At 32.9% G+C, this 22296-nt stretch overlaps 2 protein-coding genes across 2 annotated transcripts in view; one reads left to right on the top strand and one right to left on the bottom strand.

The window, feature by feature from the left end:
• LOC118203070 (uncharacterized) overlaps positions 1-1665 on the bottom strand; it is a 63579-nt gene extending 61914 nt beyond the window's left edge. Inside the window, exon 1 of the mRNA XM_085824051.1 lies at positions 1464-1665. The gene's annotated coding sequence lies outside the window, so the exon portion shown is untranslated. The remainder of the gene's footprint in view (positions 1-1463) is intronic.
• Positions 1666-1821: 156 nt separating this feature from the next.
• On the top strand, positions 1822-21937 carry LOC118203069 (large ribosomal subunit protein eL37A-like). The gene is made up of 4 exons (XM_035375311.2): positions 1822-1968; positions 2386-2521; positions 16549-16633; positions 21824-21937. The coding sequence occupies exons 1-4, from the start codon at positions 1966-1968 to the stop codon at positions 21903-21905; spliced, it is 306 nt and encodes a 101-aa protein (XP_035231202.1). The 5' UTR covers positions 1822-1965; the 3' UTR covers positions 21906-21937.
• The last annotated feature ends 359 nt before the right edge of the window (positions 21938-22296 follow it).

Genomic DNA, 22296 nt, shown 5'->3' on the forward strand with positions numbered 1-22296 from the left:
GATTCTTCTCAAATATTTTTGGTTAGAAACTTTACATTTTTGCTTTTGTTTCGGACTTTTTGTGTAAACTGTGTGTTAAAAACATGGATTTTGCATGTGCGAAAACCGCGCTTTTGCAGAAATTTCTTAAAGTTTGAAATGCAGACAAAAAAATTTAGACAGTAATATGGCGCTGTGGAGTTTCTCACTAAAAATGCTTGGCGAGAAATTTGTCACCAACCTAGGGTGTATACAAGAGTAATTCCACCCCTTTGTAAAGACAAAAAAAAAGAAAAAAATTACCCAAGGCTAGTTTCGCCAACATTATCAACATCAGGGTTCCCAAAAAACCTATTTCACGAACAATCAATACCACTTGGCGATTTTTTGAGACAAAAACCAAGGGGTACTGTACAGTAAAGATTAGCTGTAATGTCTTACAACAATAATATGTGTGTATGTCTATATATTTGGCAAACTAAAGTAATCATTATTTATTTATTTTTTGTTAAAACTCCCCTAATTTTAATAAGGTAGGTCCATAATACATATGTGTCTTAATTTTACAGTTTTTACATGCTGTCTTATCAGATTTAAACTGATGATCTATAATTTAGAAATTTCCAAAATCCAGACAATTCCTGATCTCACACTTTGTACTTTACATAGTATGGCTGGTTTGGAATATCTGTCCATCAGTTTGGCTATGAAATGGGTTGGTCTTGTATTAAGTATCCAAAAAAAGTTCATGCCATAGTTTTCAGTGAGAAATAACAACCGAGTCATCTTGACAGGGTTGCTAACATCAGATGTTTGAATTAGACTTTTCAAATCTACATATTCAAAATTTTTCATATGGATATATACGATGTTTTAGCGTAGAATTTTATAAAGAGATATAAAGCTTTATATTTATAAAGAGAATTTGGTACTTCCTTGTTACAGCAGCACCCAAAATTTAATGGCTAATCAACTGAGATGGAACATGTAGCCAGGAATAAAAACACGTGGTGAGATATCTCCATAGATTAGCGTTGACCACTATAATAAGAAAGTACCGAGAATTTTTATTTAAAACTACTTCTACAGTAAACCGAAACTTTAACGTTAGCCTCCAGAAGATATGCTCATTTTTAAGTAAATTATTTTAATTAATTTATACGAGTTTTCATTTTAAATTTCGTTAATTATCTCTTTTCAGCCTTCAGAATAAGATAAACTTTTCTAGTGACAACCATACGCAGTTGAGCAGCAAACGTTGAACACTTATAATGAATACACAAGGTAAACTTTTTCCTCATAAATTTTTAATTCTTACAAGCCTAACTTGAGGTTCTCTCTTTGTTTTTTTTTTTTTAGTTTTCTTCAGTATTTTGAAGTTATTTTATTCATCGTTTTACATTTCTAGCGTTTATATAAACATACATCAGAGTTTTCTTATTCAAAGAAGAAAAATTAAACTTAATTAATTGTACATTACTCACACTTTTAAAGCTAATACGAAATTAATGCTTTTACTTATCAATCCTAATGGACTATTTGCCGATTAGATACTGATTTTACACTTAACTTTGACGAACTCAAAGGTATGTAATATTCTCACACCGTAATGTTTACGCTTCCAGACAGCACTATGTACAGTACATCACCAAGGAGGCCAACATCTTTTCACTTCAAAATATGATTCAGGCAGTTCCGGCTGGAGCAAAAAACTTAATATTAGTTAAATTTATAGTTATGTAATTTCTCTGTTGAGTTTTTATTCAATAAATTCGTTTAATTAAATTATTTTTGCTGTCGTTAATTATATCGAAGTATTTTTATGTGATTTTTCTCTCAAGTAATTTCCAGTAAGAGGCTCAGTCGTAGCGCCAATAATGAAACAGCTTGAGAGAGAAAAAGAGCTAGTGTAATCGAATTAACCGTAATCGAATATTCTCTATTTTCATCCGAATTCTCATGTGAGTTGCACAGAAATCGTTCACGATGGTAAGAGACAATCTAATATAATCTTTAATCTCATTAATTGTTATTCATTTAATATGGACATATTTGACTTATATATTATATCAAGAATTATTTTGTGTGGTTATTCATAATTTTAATATTTTTGGTGCTGTGTAAAGAATAGAATATTAAGTAACCCTAAATGTATTATATTGACTGCAATATTTTTTTATTGCTTTAATAACTTCATATAAAGACCAAATTATTATGCTGTATGCATTTCAGCAAGATGAAAAATAATTGACATAAATTGTAATTCTATAGCTGCTTGTATACACAGTTTTATATTTCTAGCAAATAAATCGGTTTATAAATCATTCTGCTGATTAATTTATGATAACATATAGTGTATGTGCATATTCTCAAGCTCTAAATATGATTTTATTTTCTGCCATTTAGACGAAAGGTACATCAAGTTTTGGTAAAAGGAGAAATAAGACTCACACACTTTGCCGTCGTTGCGGACGTAGCAGTTACCATATTCAAAAATCTTTATGTGCACAATGTGGATATCCTCATAAAAGATTGCGTCATTGTGAGTATTTAAACTTACGTTAATTTCCTCTTTAAGGCACTAGTACTGATACATCTTACATGTTTACAAAGCTGTAAATTAAAGTATGCAATACGCATCTATACCTGGTGCATAATTTTAATATTTTAGCTGTTTTAAGTTCACTGGACAGCAATAAAATTCCGGTCATGGAATACTTAGGTAAATACTGTGGCATGTTCTATGTCATAATTAATTAGGAATTGCAGTTGATTTTTTATTTGCCAGTAATTGTATTTGTTCAGCTGTATGAGAGGTGTTGGTAGAATCTTATTTAAAAAAAAAATGGATTGAAAAGTTTACAATTAAGTGCCCCTTGTTTTTTAGCAATTCTTTTTTGAAGTTAAGATCAGGGCCAGGAAGGCACAATTTCAAGATGGCTGTAATACAAAATTAAAATAAAAAGTCAAAGAATTGCACAAACTTGAGATTGTGTACTTCCTTGACTTTGTTCATGTATGCATCGATCTATTTTCACTTTAAAAAAAATCAGGAAGATAAAACAAAGCTAAAACTATCATGGTAATCAGAAATGGAGTTTCATCACCAAAACAACAACAAAAAAAAAAGTCACTAATTGAATCAATTCTGCACTAGAGCCAAAATTTTGTATATGTGCTTATTGAATTGGCATTAGTAAAAGATGGAAGCACTTCCACAAAGAACTCCGTAAATGTAAACGCTGCCAATAATTACGAGTTCAAACTTAGTAACAGAATGGATTTGCATGTTTGGAGGCAGCAATCATTCCTCTTGGAATATTTCTGGTTCCTTGTATTGCTGTTTATAATTTTGCATATTGTAGCATCACATTAATAAATTACCTTTGTACATGCAATTTATTCTTTAGTTATTCAGTATATTTTGATGCTATCTTTTCTGAGTTTTTTAACAATTAATAGATTAGAATTATTATCAGCTAAGGAAGTTGTCTAGCACATGGCAAAGAGAATGGGTGTTATGCAGAATGGCAGACATGTTCGTTCTTAGGAATGGCATGGATATTACATGCATCGGACTGCTAATCACTCCACAAATTTTGTTAATCCCACAGTTGGTGCACATATTCCGTCCCGAGAATCGAAAGAGCGGTCTCTGAAAGCAAAATTACAGAAAAAGTTGGTCTTCAAGGAAAGTCTGGCTGATCATGAACTCAAATACCTGTAAATGTGCGAAATTAAACAATGTCAGAATCCATTTGCAGAAATTTTAAATGCAATTAAAGGTTATAGGGTAATACATATCTGGCAATTTGCTTAATGGCATAGATTTATTAGGGTCTTAAAAGTCTAGAAAAAGAAATTAAGTATTATAAGATTTAAGTATTCAAGCTTTTATAATATTAGTATTAATTTGGAATATATTTCAAAAATAATACATTTTGTAATGCTAATCTTAACTTCCATCATGCTTTTCTACCAAACTGAATTGTATTAAATAGCATCAGGGCTTGTAGTGTTTCTTACAAGTGCTTATAAGTCCTTATATTTGAAAATAAAATATTAAGGCCCTTATAGGTGCTTACTTTTTCTTTAAAGCCCTTATTTTTTGGCTTTTAGTGTCTTCCCAGAAATAGCTTTTACCCCTTCTTCTGTATTAACATAACCTTTGATGCATGTGCGAGAATACAGACGGTTGAACGTCATTCTATTCGTCAATGATTTGCGATGGCGGTAAGAAGCTCCAGTACATGGTACATTCTGTATTCTTTTACTGCCATCCAAATACCGCACACGTTTGAATTTCTATCAAGATTTTAATAATTTGCATTCTTGTTCTGCGTGATCAGTTCATATTTGCGTTTATTATGATCGTCTTATATTATGAGCATATGTATGAACATTTATAATAATATAGTTGCAGTAGCTGCTGAAGTATAGATAAACTTCCAAAATTGGGTATGTTTTAACACGGATAAGCTCTGTAAGGAATAAAATTCACAATGTCCTAAATAAAAAAAAGTACTCGAATAGTCAAAAAAAAAATTTTTTTTTTGCCAATACACTATACAGTACGCTTCGCTGCAAAACAAGCAACGGACTTTTTTTTTTTTTTTTGTCACTTTCCAATTTGGATTGAATAGGACTAAAAGTTCTGTGGTCTACCAACCCAAGCAAAGAATTATTCTGTTCTGGAAATTTAACATGGTCTGTTCAAAATTAGAATCAAAAACACCCCAGATTGGTAAGTCTCTTTCTTTTCCGTTATTCTCCGAATGCCGGCAAGTGTTGATTCCGATTGTGTAATATCACGTATGAAAAGATTACGGCGCACATATTGCGCAGTAACGTTTTCGATATTTTGCAGAGATAATTAATTTTGATGTTCAGTCGGAGATTTGCTTTTGAAAACTTAAAAGAGTTTTACTACTGCTTGCTAAGTAAAATATTTTTCAGTTCCATTGGTCTTTTATAATATGATGCACATATCGAAATGTCAAAATTATTTAGCAAAAAAATTTAAAGAATGGCTACAATCTACCTCTTTTTCCAGTTATGCTCGACTATCCGGAATATTTGGCAATTTCCGAGTATGCAGGTTACTCAAGCTTTTACTTTTAAAGGATGACTGCATGAAACAATTTCCTGTCTTCTGATTTCAGAAATATTCCTCTTTTTTACTTAAATTACTTTGCTTCCAATGTCTGTTAAGGGAACTGTTATACAATGAAAACGTTCATAGTTTAGATTTAAGTTAAATTATTTAAATATTAATACTATGAGTAGAAAAATAAATTTATTATTAGGTTCCAAGCGAATACAATAAATATGGCTTATTATTATTTATTTTCTCTACTGAAATTTCATCATTAAATCTTTTAATATAGTTTAGTTCTGCATAGTTTTCCCCCTCTCATTGTAAACTAGCTCTGTGAATTGAACTGTTATTTAAAATTTAAAAAAAAAAGTAATTGTTTTCCATAGTTGACGTAATGCTCATTCTCTCTTAATAAATACTGCATTTCTCATATTTTAAATTACATGTCTAATTTTTCTTTTAAGGTTATGCAGTTATGTATAATGTAATTAGACAAATGCTCATTTTTTTTCTTAAAATGGGCTTGAAAAGTGCTTATAGGTGCATTTTTTAAAACTAAAATGTGACTACAAACTCTGTAGCATGTATAATCAGCTAATTTTTAATTGCATATGCTTAATATGATACTTTTCTGCTAAGTTAAATTGGACACTAAATAACACACTAAATTTGACTTGTATGTGCTTAGTAAGTTTAATCACCTAATTTTTAATTAAATTTAACTTACATATGCTTAATATAACACTATGCACTAAATTTAATCTTTAAAACGCTAAATTTCACTTGTATATGTTTTATATATTTTTAAACTTAACTCTATGTCATTAAAATCATTGCCATTGGCGAGCTTGGCCACAAAAGTCACCAATGGTACGAAAATCCAAATTAATTCTTAAAAAGTAGGTAAGAATATGAGCATTTTTAATACTGAAATTGACTTACCAGGTATTAAATCTTTGAATATGTCAAAATTTGTATACTTCTTCATATTTATGTTTCAATCCTCTAAGCATAACAAGCCTTAGTGTTTCAGAGTTCTTCGAAATGTGATTGATGAACAGATAGTATTTTCTTGATTATAATTTCAAAATGACTCTGACTGTGTACCTAGACTTTTCTTCTGGGTCCCATCTGCGACAGAGCGGTAAGTCACTGAACATTGGTAATTCGGTGTGAATCCCGAGGCTTGAATGTATATGGGGGTTCACATTAGTTAAAATTAGAGCTTGGGGTCCATAAGCAAAAAAGGTTGGGTAGTCTAAATTTAATTATGTTTAGCCATTTGAAACAGTTAAATATGATCGGATTTAGGTTTTAAAACTGAAGACTACTGAAAATTGTTTGATCAAAAAGTAGTCTTAGTTAGCTTTTAAATTTAGAATGCATTACAAAATGCTAAAATTTTTGTTTCTACTTTCCATCTGTTTTGTTTCAGACACATGTCAATTTTTTTTAATTCTTAAATTCAAAATGATTTTTTATTGGTGTTATTCAGTTTGAGACAAATAATGGTTAATAGTAATAGTCAAATTGGAATTAAAATTACCTTGAGATAAGGTCTAAGAGGATTTTTGTTGCAAGGTATAATAAAATGTAGTCTTCCCACCATCATAAAATTTGTCAAAAGGTGGTGCGAAGAAGTAAAATTGTATTTGAAAGGTCTCCCAGTTTTCGCATTTTGTATTCTACAGTTCTTGAGTTGAATAATAATGATCTTGAAAGTCAAAAGTTTCGTGCCAGGTATAAGGCTCAGATTATTATTTGCATTATTTCTTTGTAAGATGGGTCACTCTACAAAATGAGAAATAATCTATATCTTTATATGTAAAGAAGAATGTCTGTTCGCGATTAACATGATCAGTACTATAGTTGTTGTCACTAAACTTACTACAATTCTTTTCTGGGTACTGGAAAAGGTCTCCAAAAAAGAGTTACTTTAATTTTTAATATAGATATTTTGAGTTTTTATGTATTTTTGTATTGTTACCTTTGAGAACTGAATTAAATGAATGATACTGAATCGTTTGGGAAAAACTTTTTTTTGTTTACATAATTTCTTTTAGATTTATTATAGTATATTGGATTTATTATAGAATATGTGGCAACCGTTATTCTTCAGATGATATAAATTTTGTGTATTCTGAGATAAAAATTAGCCATGAGATTGTTACTACTCAAGGGATTGCTTTTAAAGATAATTTCACGTGCCATTTAATTGCTCCAGCCATAGATGTACCTCCGAGTTTTCAGAATTTCACGAATGTATGATTTTTGATGCTATGAACTTTCAATGATATATGGGAGTAAATATTTTCAGATCGCACACTTCGCTACATAACTGCCAATCTACTGTTATAAAAATGAATAAATGTAACAAACACTGTTAAGTGAACGTAGCGGTGGAGTGTCGTTATGGTAAACAAATATAGCGAATTTTAAAGAGTGCATTTATTCTATTGTGGTTTATGCACTTTCAACGAAGTAGATTTAATTTAATCCGGTAAGTTGAAATGAAATGCAAGAAAAAATGCGTATAATTTATTGTTCCTTACAAGGAAGTCGTGTGCACATTGGAATTCCCCCCCCCCCCCAGAAAAACTGTTTAATTTACTATTAATGATTTTCGCTTCTAATTACTATAAGTATGCTTTCATTTTAAATGTGTATAATTAATACATTACCGTAACTAAACTCTTAGATGTAACATTCGTTATAATTAATATAGTTTTTAAAAACTCACACTGTAGTGCTTAAGAGTAACCCTTTGCAATGACCGCATCGAAAACTACTTGGTTTAGATTAAGGGTGAAGAAACCAATTCTTACCTCTCAGCTGCCAGTGGGTTGGAAATATAAGGAAACTATGTCATAGGTAGAATTACAGCAAGTTAATAAGAAATTATTAATTAGGATAAAATTTAGCACTTCTGAAAATATTTTCGAGCTCTTTTATTGTGCAAAAGAATTCGAAAACATATTTATTGGGGGTTAGTGTTTTAATTGTTTTGGAATAAGATTTAGGTTTTAAGATAATGGTTAATTTGCAATTGCTTCTGCTAGATGTTATTTTGTTCTTTTCAGGGTAGGTTTTTAAGGTAATACATTTTGTGGCTAGTGTCATTATGCTAAAATTTGAGGGATTTGATGAAGTTTAGTTTTAAAAAATTTTTGGCAGCCATTGGTTCTTAAAAGTAAAGCAGATAATGTGCATTGCATAAGAAAACTTCATACTGAGATACTTTCAAATGTTCCTTATTTCTTTTGTAATCATGGTTATAATTTTAACCTAAAATATTCCAATGAGAGTTTCCAATCCAACTGCTCAGTACATACAATTTTTTTATTGTGTCATGAAATGAATTTTTTATGAAATTAAAGTTGCCAACTGAAACATATTTCTAAATTAAAACAAATTTCTAAAATTAAACAAGAATTATAAGTTTTAGGTAAAGAATTCACTTTTTAAACCATTCGATATAATGCTGTGACAGGTTCTCAGATTTTGCTGGCAGTTTTGGATCGCCATCGCAGATGAATTTCGAGGTCTGCCTGTAAAGTTTTTCGACCCCGTGCACATTTTAGACTGAATTTTTCTGCATGGCGTTGAAGCTTTATTTCTCCCAGTTAGTGCTTCATCATTATATTTTATTGTGATCTAATTTTAGTAATTTAATTAAGAAAATCACTTGGTCACCAGAAAAACCACTGGTAAGTCTCAGAAAACAAGCTTTGTCGTCTCTGCATTTTTAACAAGCTGCACAAAACGAGTTTAGTCATTTCCCAAGCTTTAATTATATACACAGAATGAATAAATACAAACTATTAATGTAAGCAGTAGTTATTAATAATTGATTTCCAAAAATATTAAATGCATGAAAAGTTTCACTGGAGATTTTTTATGATATTTGATCATTTGTCATGCATAGAGCTTATATTCATTGTAAACGTGTTAGTGAAAATGTATTTTTAATAGTGTAAGAGTTATTTCTTAGTGTAGTGATTAATAGAAATTCTTTAGAAATAAAGAAGAAGCTAGAAGCAATTCTGGAATTTACCCTTGTTTTCAAAAATGAGGATAAGCGCTTGTATTTTGAAATCTTTTAAATAACAAGTATTTTAAATTTACCTTATGAGATGTCTGAAAACTACTGTTGAGTCATTTGGTTATTTTTCTTACGTGGCAAAGTCCTGTAAAAACGTTTTTTAGTTGGGCATTCTATTTTAAAAACATTTTTAGAAAACAAATGAGTTTTTTTTAAGGAAATTTCTTTTAACATTCTTTACGGTTTTTTATAATATTAATAAAGTTGCTCTTCCTTTTTTTTAGAATTTTAAGATAATGTTACTCTACTTCTTCAGTAGGTAGATAAATAACATGCCTGAATTAATTACAGAAATTGTTAAAATATATGCAGAGTTGCCAACTCTCCCGATTTTCGACCGCTCTCCCGCCAACCCGATTTACAATATATTTCTCCCGACTTTTTCTTATTCTTAATATTTCTCACGATTTTTATGCAACTTGGCTTAATACTTTGTTATATGAATAAAAAAAGTGCTTTTGGACGTCTGAAAGCAATTGAATTTTCTCTACATTATATCTAAAGCAAAACCTTGCGAATCAGATAGCTTCTGCTTTGTGAGGGAGAGCATTATACGTATCCAGAAACGTCATTCTCCAGTTCTCCAATAGGCTTCGAGCTCCACTGCGTGTCAGCTGGCATATATTAGCCAATGAGGACAAAGCAAGTTGTTATTTGGACGTTCTTTTTAGTTATTTCGTTCATTTTGTCCTGAGTCATTCGACTGCTTGCTCCTGAGCGTGAAGGTGCTCGTCCCCTCGCTCTTCGTTTTCGCTGTTCTGCAGTATTAACCTCTCGTTTTTCTGAGTTTGACTATTGTGACTGAGAAACTGCTGTGCTCTCTCGATTGTGTATTCAGGTCAGCATGCAAACCACTATGTTTAGTATGCTGTAAAACGACCTGCTTTTACCCTGTGCTTTTTAAGCATAGACTTTCTGCATTTCACTACTTCATCAACCGGCATCATGGAACGTTTTCTGGACTTCATTGCAACTGAGATTACTCAGCTGGAACTCCGTCAAGAAGACAAAGGTTTCCTTACCCCTGAAGAAACAAGAGACCTGAATTTGTTCAAAAAATTCCGAGCTCTTGCTGACCAGGAATTTGTGAACTCCAGAACACAGGATGACCGTGCTAAGACCAAAACTGATGACAACCCTGGCTTCCCGCCTCTCCCAAAGATCAACGCTCGACGTGCTGAGAGTCCCGCCAGGTCGGATGAGGACTTTACAAAATACAAGGCTTTAGATGTCAGCTCTGACTCCGATGGAGAACCCAAAGGAGACAGAACCAGACGCACCAGAAAACCTGCGAAAAAAGCTGTTGCCCCCCTGGCTGCTGCGACTGCTCCTGAAATTCCAAAGACTCACCCTGTTGCTGATCTCACTCCGCAACAGAATATGGACACAGACCCCGCCCCAGTGCAGACACCTCCAACCAATCAGAACGCTCCGATCAACAGTGCGAGAAAAGTGCCGCCGATTATAATCAAAGACAGCAGATTCACATGGAATGACTTTAAAAACGCTGTTTAATAATAAGAATTTTTCTCTGCACGATTTCTATGGAGAAAACATGAAGGACGGAATCAAGATTAAAGTGAAATTGCCCACCATTTATCGGGAAATGGTAAAAGTGTTAGAAGAAGAAGGCATCAGGTATCACTGCTATGCGCTTCCCGAATCTAAACATATAAAAGCTGTGATACGTAACCTCCCGTCTTACATGGACCCTGAGGAAATTATGATGGATCTTAAAGAACATGGACTCGACGTCGTGCGGGTCAACCAACTCACTATCAGGCGTAACGGAGAAGTTATTAAGCTTCCCCTGTTTCTCGTTACTCTCACCCGCAAGGAGAAAAACAAGGAGATACACCAGTTAAAATTTGTGCTGGGAATGAAGATTAGTGTTGAGAGATACCGTGGCCGTAAGGGACCCTTGCAGTGTTATCGCTGTCAAGGGTTCCATCACGCCCAATCGCACTGCAATCACGAACCACGTTGTGTTCGTTGCGGTGAACCTCATGAATCATTTAACTGTGACAAGGATAAGGCAACTCCGCCTAAATGTGCCAATTGTCATGTGATAGGTCATATAGCTAACTACAGATTATGTGTGCGTTTTCCAAAACCAAAAACCACTCCGGCTGTGAAAACGTTCTCTGATCGGGTAGTGCATAATAAAACTTATGCACAAGCTTTAAACACCGGCCTCGCTCCTGAATTTCTAACTGAAGCAAAACAAGTTGCAGCTGAGCTACATATGCTTGTCTCTGTTCTAAAAGAAACTGGATTTACTCTGATGGCAAAATCAAACGTATCTCAAGATCATACTCCTGCAGCCCCTGCTAATGGCTAATTACATGAAAAAGTGTACTCCCGTACAAATAATGATATGGAATGCCTGCGGGCTACCCAACAAAATTACTGAACTGCACCATTTTTTAAGTGAGCATGATATTGACATTGCAATCATATCAGAGACTCATGCAAAACCATGCCAACGCCTGAGAATTGCAAATTATAATTCATACCGCTGTGATAGACTTTCACACAGAGGTGGTGGTGTGGCAATATATGTGAAACGTAATTATGCATCTTGTCTTATATCTGATTCAAGAAATTTTAATTGTGAGCAAACTACTGTGTGTGTCACTCTTCCTGTGTTTAATAACATCAATTTTTGTGCTGTGTATAACCCTCCTACGAATAGACTATGTGATAATTTTCTAAATAGCATTCTACCGGATGACATACCTACCCTTGCTGCCGGGGACTTTAATGCTAAGCATATAGACTGGAACTGTCGTCGAACAAACCTAAATGGTAAAATTCTCCATGAATATATTTTACAGCATCCGGTGGCGCTACATGCCCCACCAAAATACACGCGGCTCCATAATAGAATTGAATTTTCTGATATACTAGACATTGCAGTCACTACAACGACTATCCCCGTTGCAATGGAAGTATTTCATGAATTGTCCTCTGACCACCTCCCCGTAATCGCAACATTAGGAGTGACAAAAACTTCTGAGTTCTCTACTAAGCAAATTACGAATTGGAATCTCTTCAGCAATATCATGAAAAACTCACCTCCTCGACTGCAAAATCTCAATACCAAACAAGGCATAAACACCGTAATTAATGCCTTAAGTGAAAGCATTCAAGGTGCAATTAAGGAAGCCAGTACTGAAATTACTAATCGTGATAAGGCTTTCAGACTGCCCCTTAATATACGACAGCTTATGAGAGAGCGAAATAGACTCAGGAAATGTTATCATTTATCGTGGGACCCGGCACTTAAACGTGAAATAAATAGTAAAAATAAGCAAATTCAGAAGGCCATTAAAACCTTCAAAGAAGAACTATGGGATGATAAAATGTTAAATCTGGATTCTAGAGAAGGTACATTCTGGTCTTTAATCAAAAATTTTAAAACTTCCTTCACAAGTAATCGACCCCTCTATGACAGAGGTAATATTGCCATCTCCAATCAGGAAAAGGCAGAAATCTTCGCAGCACACCTCCAAGAACAGTTCTCGCCAAATGATTGGCCAAATGACTCTGATTTCGAATTAAAGACCCTCCTACGAGTGAGGGATTGGCTCAACGCCCCTTCAGTCAGACTTCCAATTAAATATGCCACTCCTACTGAAACGACTAATATTATCAAACACCTGAGACAAAAGAAATCTCCAGGAATTGATGAAATCAGCAATACAGCAATTAAAAATTTGCCGCCTAACATCATCTGCAGCCTGACAAGTATTTTTAATGCTTGTCTTGCTCTTTCTTACTTTCCAACACCTTGGAAAATTGCTAAAATTATTTTACTACCTAAACCGGCTAAAGATCACACCCGACCAGACGGATATCGTCCTATTAGTCTACTGCCGGGCTTAGGCAAAATTTTTGAGAGAATTATCCTGAATAGACTGAAACCATATTTTCAGCATCTTCCGCCGGAACAATTTGAGTTCCGTGCTCACCTCTCAACAACGAAGCAACTTGTCCGAATAACCGAATTCGCTGGTGCAGCTCTGCACTGCAAACTTAATGTTGCTATACTCATGCTAGACGTGGCAAAAGCATTCGACCGCGTCTGGCATGAGGGCTTAATTGCTAAATTAATTGACCTTCAACTGGACAGAGAACTCATTCTGCTAATCCATTCTTTTATCAGGGATCGAACATTCAGAGTCTCGGTAAAAAATGAATTATCCAGCACTAAAATAATGACTAGCGGTGTTCCACAGGGTTCTGTGACTGGCCCTATACTCTATCTATTCTACGTTTCAGACTTTCCGAGATTGCATTTAAATCATAATTCTATGCTAGCCTGTTATGCAGACGACACTGCCCTGGCAGTGAAGTCTGCTAACATCAATCATGCTATTCGGAAACTCCAAGACACTATTCCCTCCATAGAACAATGGTGTGGATATTGGAAGATACGAATTAACGCTCAAAAATCGCAGCTCCTACTCATAAGGAAAAGGAAGAAAAATGTTCCGATCACGCAAAGTGTTTATCTTTTTAACGAGGCTGTGCCTATCGTGAAACAAGCCAAATATCTGGGCATCACCATCAACGACAAGCTCACATGGCAGCATCACATCCAACAAATCAGGGATAAAGCGATTAAAGTCATGAAATGTTTATATCCTATGATAGGGAAATATTCAAAACTTTCGTTAGACAAGAAACGACTTATTTATCTAGCCACAATCCGACCCATCATGACGTACGCTTCGCCAGCATGGACTACCGCTACGAAGGGTGAAATCCAAAAATTACAAGTTGTGCAAAACCAATTTTTAAGAATTATCACAAATGCACACCCGTATGTGAAGAACAAACGTCTCCATGAAGATTTAAAAATGGATACAATAGTGGAATATTTAAGAAGAACTAACACGGCATTTTATGACGCCGCTAAGGAGTGCCAACATATGGACATTTTCAACCTATTTCACTATAAAATTTTACACGAGGACAGGCACCTCCGTCCATATGCCGCTTTTCTACTCAGTGGAAACCAGGATTTTCCAACATAATTTGTGTTTTTAAGTATGTAGTACTCTGAAAAACTTTTTGACTTGTAAATAATGATGTTTAGAAATCTTAGCCGGATGATCATGTGACACACACAGCCACGCCCACAAGATATTACTTATATTTTTTCCTGTATATACTATTATAATTTTTGGAATCGTATTTTATTTTCTGCATTTATGACTGCAACACACACCTTTTATGAACTGATTTAGTACTATTTTATGTATAACTACTGTAAAACTTCAGATTTACAGCGCTACGATGCCTGGATACCTCATCGCCAACCAGATGTCTTATCGCTCATCACGTGACATTGGTCACACCCCCTGCATCTGCTATCCTGTCTCCACGAGAACTACGTTCGGCATTTCCTTACCTGCAGCGCTCCTAGAAGCACCAAAGTTCGATAGCCGGAACACAACCTGCGATTTCGCAGGTTAATCGCGGCAAATAAAGCAAGTTGGAGTTGGAGTTGTCCTGAGTTGTGTGAGTACACGTGCCTTAGGGAAATAGTTTTAGAAATTATCTTTTGTTACGTCTGCGAGAAAGGTGAAATACTCGTGTACGTTTCAAAAATCATACACAGTTGACTTTCCTTCCATTATTTCCTCAAGGAAATGTAATAAATTTGCGATGTGTACCGCCTGTCGTTGCGATTTTTCGATTTCGTATGTTGGAAGGGCGGATGTTCTCAAACATGTGCGTACACAAAAACACAAGGATAACATGAGTTGTTTTGAAAAAAATGAAAAATTAAATTTTTCTTCGGAAACAAAGGACCAAAAAGTTATTAATGCAGAATGTCTGTTCTCTGCCTTTTTACTGGAGCACAACCTGCTACTGAATGCATCGGATCACGCTGCAGCTTTATTTAGAAAAATGTTTCCCGATAGTGAAATCGCCAAGAAATACTCAAGGTGCAAGAATCAAAACAGGTGCAATTGTTAAAGAAATGGGTTTGAAAAATAAATCTTCAGTTATTGATTGCATTAAAACAGCTCCGGTCTGCCTCTCTACTGATGGAAGCAATACCGATTCAAAACTGTATCCAATTGTTGTTTCTTGTTTTGATCCAGAGTCTTCAGAAATTGAGTGCAATTTACTTTATGTTCCCACTTTATAAGGACATTTGACAGGCTTTAATATAACACAGCTAATTATTGAAACTTTAAAAGAAAACTGCAGGCACTCTGTATAATTGCTTAGCACTTGGTGCCGATAATGCACCAGTATTGGTAGGCTTGGAAGGCTGGTGTTGCAGGCATCTTAAGAAAGGAAAATTCAGATTATGAGGTGCACCTGTCACCTCTTAAATTTAGCAGCTGAAAAAGGGGCAACTTCTTTACCAATAAATGTGGATGAACACATTGTTGATATTTATTATTATCTTGAAAGGAGTTCTAAAAGGAAGGAAAAATTAAAACAGTTCCAACAGCTGCATAACAGCAGTTTACAATTAGAAAACTTGGATGAAGTTATAAAATCAGCTACGATTGACACTCAGTGGAGTTTAATTGCAAAACTGAAAGGTGCTGATGGAATTTTAAAATATAGTGAACTGTCTATAATTGTGTTGGCCATCTTGACAGTTCCCTATAGTAATGCAGAGTGTGAGAGGATCCTCAGTGTTGTTGCGAAAACGAGGACTAAATTTAGATCTAATATTAGAGATGGCACATTAGAAAAACTTTTATCAGCGAAAGCAGGCCTACGTGGCAATTGCTGTGAACACAATGATAAAGTTTCTTTCTTAAAGAAAGCAAAATCTGCCACTGTTTATAACATTTGTACGAAAACTGATTAAAGAGTCTTTTTTTTTTCCTTCTTAAATGATGCGTGTAGTAAAAATTTTTTTATGTGTAAGGTATTTTTGTGTTGCTTGCATTTTAGAATTAGTTACTACTTAAAGTTCATTCATTATTAAAAACTATATTTTTATCATTTAAAAAGTCTTTTTAACATTGTGAAAAATCTCCTGATTTTTGAGTGTCATAGGTTGGCAAGTATGTATATGAAACTTCCAATTTTTCATGGATTCTTTTGGGTTCAAATATTTCTGCAATTTCATATTCTATTTCATCTGTTTAGCAAAGAGACTATTTTATTTGTGTTAGTTGTTGAAGGAATAAGGCCAAAATGAAAATTATGTATTTTTGGACATTTTTTATCTGTTAATTAAAAAGCAAAGTTTCTTAATATTTTAAGAGTATTATGAATGCTGTAATTGACATTTTTTTTATTCTTTGCTGTACGTTAGAACTTATTAAGATTTATGTTTTACTGTGTTTTCAGTTGTAATCCTACTAATACGACCCATCTGTTTCAGATAATTGGAGTGTAAAGGGAAAACGTAGGAAGACAACTGGTACTGGCCGTCTGCGTCATCTTAGAAAAGTTTGGAGAAGATTTAGGTATGGTATTTAATTTATATTGAGGATTAACATATAAGAATAATTCTTTAATTCTTAATGCTTGCTTCAAATAGTGCATAACATTCTTGTGAGTCTTTAAGTGAATGGTTCAGCTGTTCACAAGGATTAAAATAAGTCTTTAACAGCAAATGTAGTTGTATATTTTTTGTTTAAGGACAAAGTGAAGTTTCAAGACCTGTATCATGTTGAAATTGGCCACCAAAAGTGTGAAAAAACACAATTATGCTAAGTAAATCATTCTTCCCTGCCCCCTTTTTGGAAGAGTAATAAATGTAAAATTATTTCAAAACTGCTTGTATTACGAACTGGGAATTTTTGTTTCAAACATAACAAAATCATTAAGTAATGTTGATTAACTATGAAAGAGTTTTTGTTAAAAGCTGTCTGTTAACTAGCACAGAGCATACATTTTCATTTTAGGAATTTGTATCTTCATACACACAAAGCATATAAAATGTTTTTGGTTGAATATATAAGCAGTGAATTAGTTAATTGCAGTATGTGTAATTTTTCATTAGGTTTAAACTTACTTTTTAAGCCTAAATGCTAATTTAAAAATCCATTAAAATATTTGTTTTCTAAAAAGATTTTCTTCCCAATTCCAAATTTTAATTCATGCCTTTAACCTTCTAAAACCGGGCCGAAATTCTCATAATGCCTTCAGACCGGCGCGACCCGAAACAGTTTTGCCCTCTCTTTGACATTTTCCTAATGAGAAAAGTTGTTAGTCCTCCTCCATGGATGAAGTAAAATTTACATATTTGTCGGACGCTTACGTCCCATAGTAGAGGGGTTGCTAGATTTGCAATTTTTTTGATGATTATTTTGGTTTCATTTAAATGAAGTTCTAAATAAATAGTGCATAAATAAATATGCAGTACTGGATGCATATCCAGTGCACAATTTATTTAGAACAAAATGTATGCAATGTTTATATTTCACTCACTATTTCTAATCAATCTCGTAAATAATTTGTGAATTTTTTAACTTATTTTCACTCTTCATTTATATTCGCGTATTTTTGTATTAGAAATTAGAAAGCGAGAACAAAATTTAACAAAATATAGTAAATACGGACTAGATTTGTAAGTCTGCAGGCTGGAATGTGATTTTTAATAACATATTTTCATTAATAAAATAATGGTAATGACTAATTTAATGAAATAATAATAATAATATTTATTACCATTAGATGATTAGAATGAGATTCAATACAATTAGATTTTGAGATGAACTTACAGCAATAATAAAGCTTTACATAACAATAACAGATTTAAATCTGCTTTTTTCAACAATTTTGTTTGTTATAATATAAAAATCAAAATCCAAGATACATTGCTTGCGTTTAATCATTAAACTTTAACAAATATTACATTGACTATTAGGCAAAGAAGGTATATCTTTAACGAGAATTTTTCTTTGTAAAATTGGTTTATGTTAGCAGAGAAAAAAATCCGTGACCTATACATGTAATCATCAAAAGAATTTTGAGAACAGTTTTAAATGTTTATGAAGAATTAATTATACGTCAATTTCTTTTCATAGGTAGATATTTCGTCTAAAACCATCATTATATCCAAAAGTTGAAGTCTATTTCATTTTCAACGAATATTCTATTTGCACATAATATATTTTCTAATTTATTTTAGAAAGAGTAATCTTTCACGTTTTCAAACGAATAAGGAAATATTGGGTGTTGACACAATGTAGTAAATCTGTTTTTCATATTTCTTCCAGTAATGAAAACGATTACCCTGGAATATTTTCAAAGCAAAATTAAGAAAACCGTTTATGCCAAATTTTGCATAAAGTATCTTCTCGTGTATTTTTTTATTTAAAGTGTGGAATTTTCTCTTTGAAAAGATCAAAAATCATGAACGGAGCAAAATTTATTCATGGGAAATAACTTTGAAATGCAATAATTCCATCGTAATATGAAATAGTGGAGAAAAGTGCAATACAGTTTATTTATTCACAAATAATCCCCCTCATATGCGTAATTAATGTACTGTCGATTGAGAAATATAGGTTAGTAAATTAAATCTATTTTTTCAATACTTTTCCTTTATCAATATTTTTACGGGCTCCTCAGTAGAGCGGTAGAGGTGGCTGAACACTTGTAGCTCGCTTGGGTTTGAATCCCGGCTAAATAGTTGGATTCACAGTTTTTGTGTAACGTAAATGCAAGCCGGCTTCAGTTAGAAAGTCCTTCGCAAAGGCATAACTCCCCTTATACAGGTCATTGTTGTGTGCTTTGATGTAATTCAGTAAGCGAACAAAATTAATCCAATCAAACCTGAAGAAGGCGTTGATTTCATGTGGAGTTTTCCACCAGGAACGTAAATGCGAGCAATTTTCTCTTAAAAAGGTTTACACGAAAGCATCCATCCCCTTAAGCAGATAGCGTTTGCGTGCTTTTCCGTAATCCAATCCTAATTTTCATACATTTAATAGTAAGTTGACATACACCTTATTACAGACAAAACAAAAACATTTTTTAAAGATGTCTGAATTCCCTTTATCTCTTGAGGAGTATAAGAATTTCAGCAAATAAAACTGGCCGAAATTTTATACAGTGTAACTGATGTTTTGATCCAATTTAGAAGTAATGTGAGCTTTACTGATATTTAAATACTTTTTGGCAGATCTCATCCTAAAAGAGGGTCTAAAGATAAATTGATTTTATTTAATTTACAATCAAGGAAAATCATTGAAAGCAATCACTGAATGAATGAAAATCACAAAAACTATTATGCATACAATTGTCTCTTATTTATCTCCTGATAAATCAGACAAAATTGCCTACATAATAGAAGCGCTTTGAAAGAGTTAACAGTTCTTAAGGGTTTTATGCACTCCACAAAAAAATGTCAAAATAAAATCTTATTATTCATAAGTATGAAAAGAAGTAAACAATAAAAGCGATTTTACCTTTTTTCTAGAAGGGCATTAAATCTAAAATATTAATCTATTCTTATTTGTATGATTAGAAAACATTAAATATGGTAAGCTTAAAGAGCGTGCAAAATCGCTGACGTTTTAATCATAGCAAAAAGTCAGTACTAAAAAAATTAGCATTAAAATTATGAGACAGATTGAGAAAGAGATGGCCTCTATTTGATTTTCAAGTATATTGGCGCGAGACGAGACTTGCGGTTTTCGCCAAAATGTAGCCAAACTGATAAGAGGGAAATAATGCGTAGCCAGCGGCTACTCTGAGCAGCGACAATGGACCACCCAGAAATCTACAGATAGGCGATTCTCTAAAATGGGGAGGGCATGGATGGTACGACAGTTGTACCAATGCAGGCATCTGAGAAAGCCATTTTCCTGGTACAACTGCTGTACCAGCTGTCTTCAGAAAGTTAATACCACTTAAAATGTCATGTTGTTGACTAAAAACATGTCAGTTGACTTCTGATAGACAGCCTAATAAAACTTAAAAATCTTCCTGCCATCTATTTTCATTTTAAAAGGTTTCTGTAAAACGATGTTCTATCCTGTTACAATTAATGAATATTAAAATCTCATTTTGTAATCCTTTATAGCCTAAAATTGTTAAAAAACGTTCAGAAAAAGTATTTCTTAATAATGTTGTACTTTGCTTAAAACAGAAACTGTACTGTTAAAGGAAAAACATTTTAAAGCACTGTATAAAAATCAAACAGTACAATTTGATCAAACAATAATCTGTATTTTTAAGTTTTCAAGAATAAATAAAATTAAGACCACAGAATGAGAAATCACAAGGCTGATTTATATTATATTTTTACTGTCATTTTTATAGTGACCCAGCAAGTTTGACCTGGGTTGAATTCCATGCAGGCTACATCATTTTAAGCAATTTTGCCTTCACAAATGCATCCTTTCCTTTAGACAGCTGTAGCTGCATTGCCATTATGATTAAAATTAAAACCAATTGTCACTTTGATGTGAAAAAATAAGGCGGCAGTAAAGTGCTTAAAATGAAGACAGCAAAATTTTGCTGACATAAATATTGCTTTTCAAAATATTACTGAAAGCAAAAACAGCAAATGCTCTTAAAGGAGGGAAAATACCTGAAGCGCAAAAGGCACATAAATTATGAAAATTCCCTCTAAGAGCACAAGTTTCCTTAAATGGAATTCAATGATTCTGCTGTTATATTCTGTGTGTGTTGTATTAATGTAGGGAAAATTCACTAATATACACCACTAAAACTCATTGAGTTATTTACTAAACTATGATTTATTTACTAAAATAAAGAATGATCATTACAACATTCTCACACACATCTTTCCTCATCATTAACATCTTCTCTGCACGTTTATCTATACTGTAGTTCAGCATTATATAACACAGTTGCATGGCCATTTCCTGCATGCATAATTTGGTCATCTTACATCATCTGCCCTCAGATGACAAAAGCACACAGTAAAGTTTAACGTAAAATACACTAAAAATGGAAATAATACTAAATCAGGATCTTCTAATAACAGTACCTAAAAAATAATAGTTAATAATCATTATCAAAGAAAAGATTGATAGGATTAAAGTCCAAAAGTGTAAATCAGTTAATATGAGAGATGTCCATAAAATACTTAAAGTTTGGGTAGTATGTTCTGATCGCCAATAAATGATAAATTATCGCTAAGTTTGATGATTTCTTGCCAAATTTCGTGATGGAATAAGTCAACAAAACCATCGCCAGCTTAGCAATATCTCATCAATTTTGTGAGAAACCCATTTGCATGTGTATTCTTACTTTTCCAGCAAAGTTTTGCTTCTTTAGATTTTCGTGTTACATTTTACAAAAGACAAACAATACAATTTCACTAAAATCATTTACATATACACAAAATTCATAACAATATGTTAGTATTCCGAAAATTATAGAAATAGATTATTTTCTGTACTGAGGCTGAAAAGTACATAATTTTGTTCCCACCTTCTTTTTTTTTTTCTTCTAAATTTCTTTCATTCATACCTTATAATTTACCTGCTTTAAATATCTATTTTTATGTGTATAAAAAATTATTTTATGTAAAATAACAGAATCAATTAAACATGTTGCATTTGATGATAATATAGTATCAGTGAGAGAAAGTGTATTAATTTTTAGATCAAAAGAAACTGGTTTGTTTATATTTCAACATTGTTACAATATTTTATTAAAAATATTTATTTCAGACATGGATTCCGAGAAGGTGGCCAGGCAAAGCCACAGAAGCAAGGTGCAGCAGCTTCTACAACAGCATCTTTGTCTAAATAGTTTTGTGTAAAATAAAAAAATTTGCCCTACGGCATGTTTGTGTTATTTGTTTAGGTATTCATAGTTATTATTGTATGTCTATGCTTAGAAATTCTTAGGAAATTTTAATACTTATTAAATATTTGAAAGTAGCATTTCAGTAGATAATGCTGTAGTAGATTTTAATTAAAGATTATATAATAAGGAAATGTATTAAAGTTTTAAGATCTGGGAATTTTCAAGATATTAAAAAGCACATGACAAAATATTCTTATTGTACACATTTCCATCATTAACTGTGTGTAACGTTTACTAGTTCATATTCTTGTTTTTGAAAATTAAAATGCTATTAATGTGTGTTAAGGACTAGTATACATAGAACATCTGGAGTTAAATATATACAGTCAAAAGT

This window comes from Stegodyphus dumicola, chromosome 9, assembly GCF_044657685.1.
Source record: "Stegodyphus dumicola isolate Sdum_Otavi_A_Nest chromosome 9, ASM4465768v1".
Taxonomy (NCBI): Eukaryota; Metazoa; Arthropoda; class Arachnida; order Araneae; family Eresidae; genus Stegodyphus; species Stegodyphus dumicola.

Coding starts and splice junctions, on each gene's coding strand:
- LOC118203069 (XM_035375311.2), top strand. Junction 2,522..16,548: donor TCATAAAAGATTGCGTCATT/GTGAGTATTTAA, acceptor CATCTGTTTCAG/ATAATTGGAGTGTAAAGGGA. Junction 16,634..21,823: donor AAAGTTTGGAGAAGATTTAG/GTATGGTATTTA, acceptor TATTTATTTCAG/ACATGGATTCCGAGAAGGTG.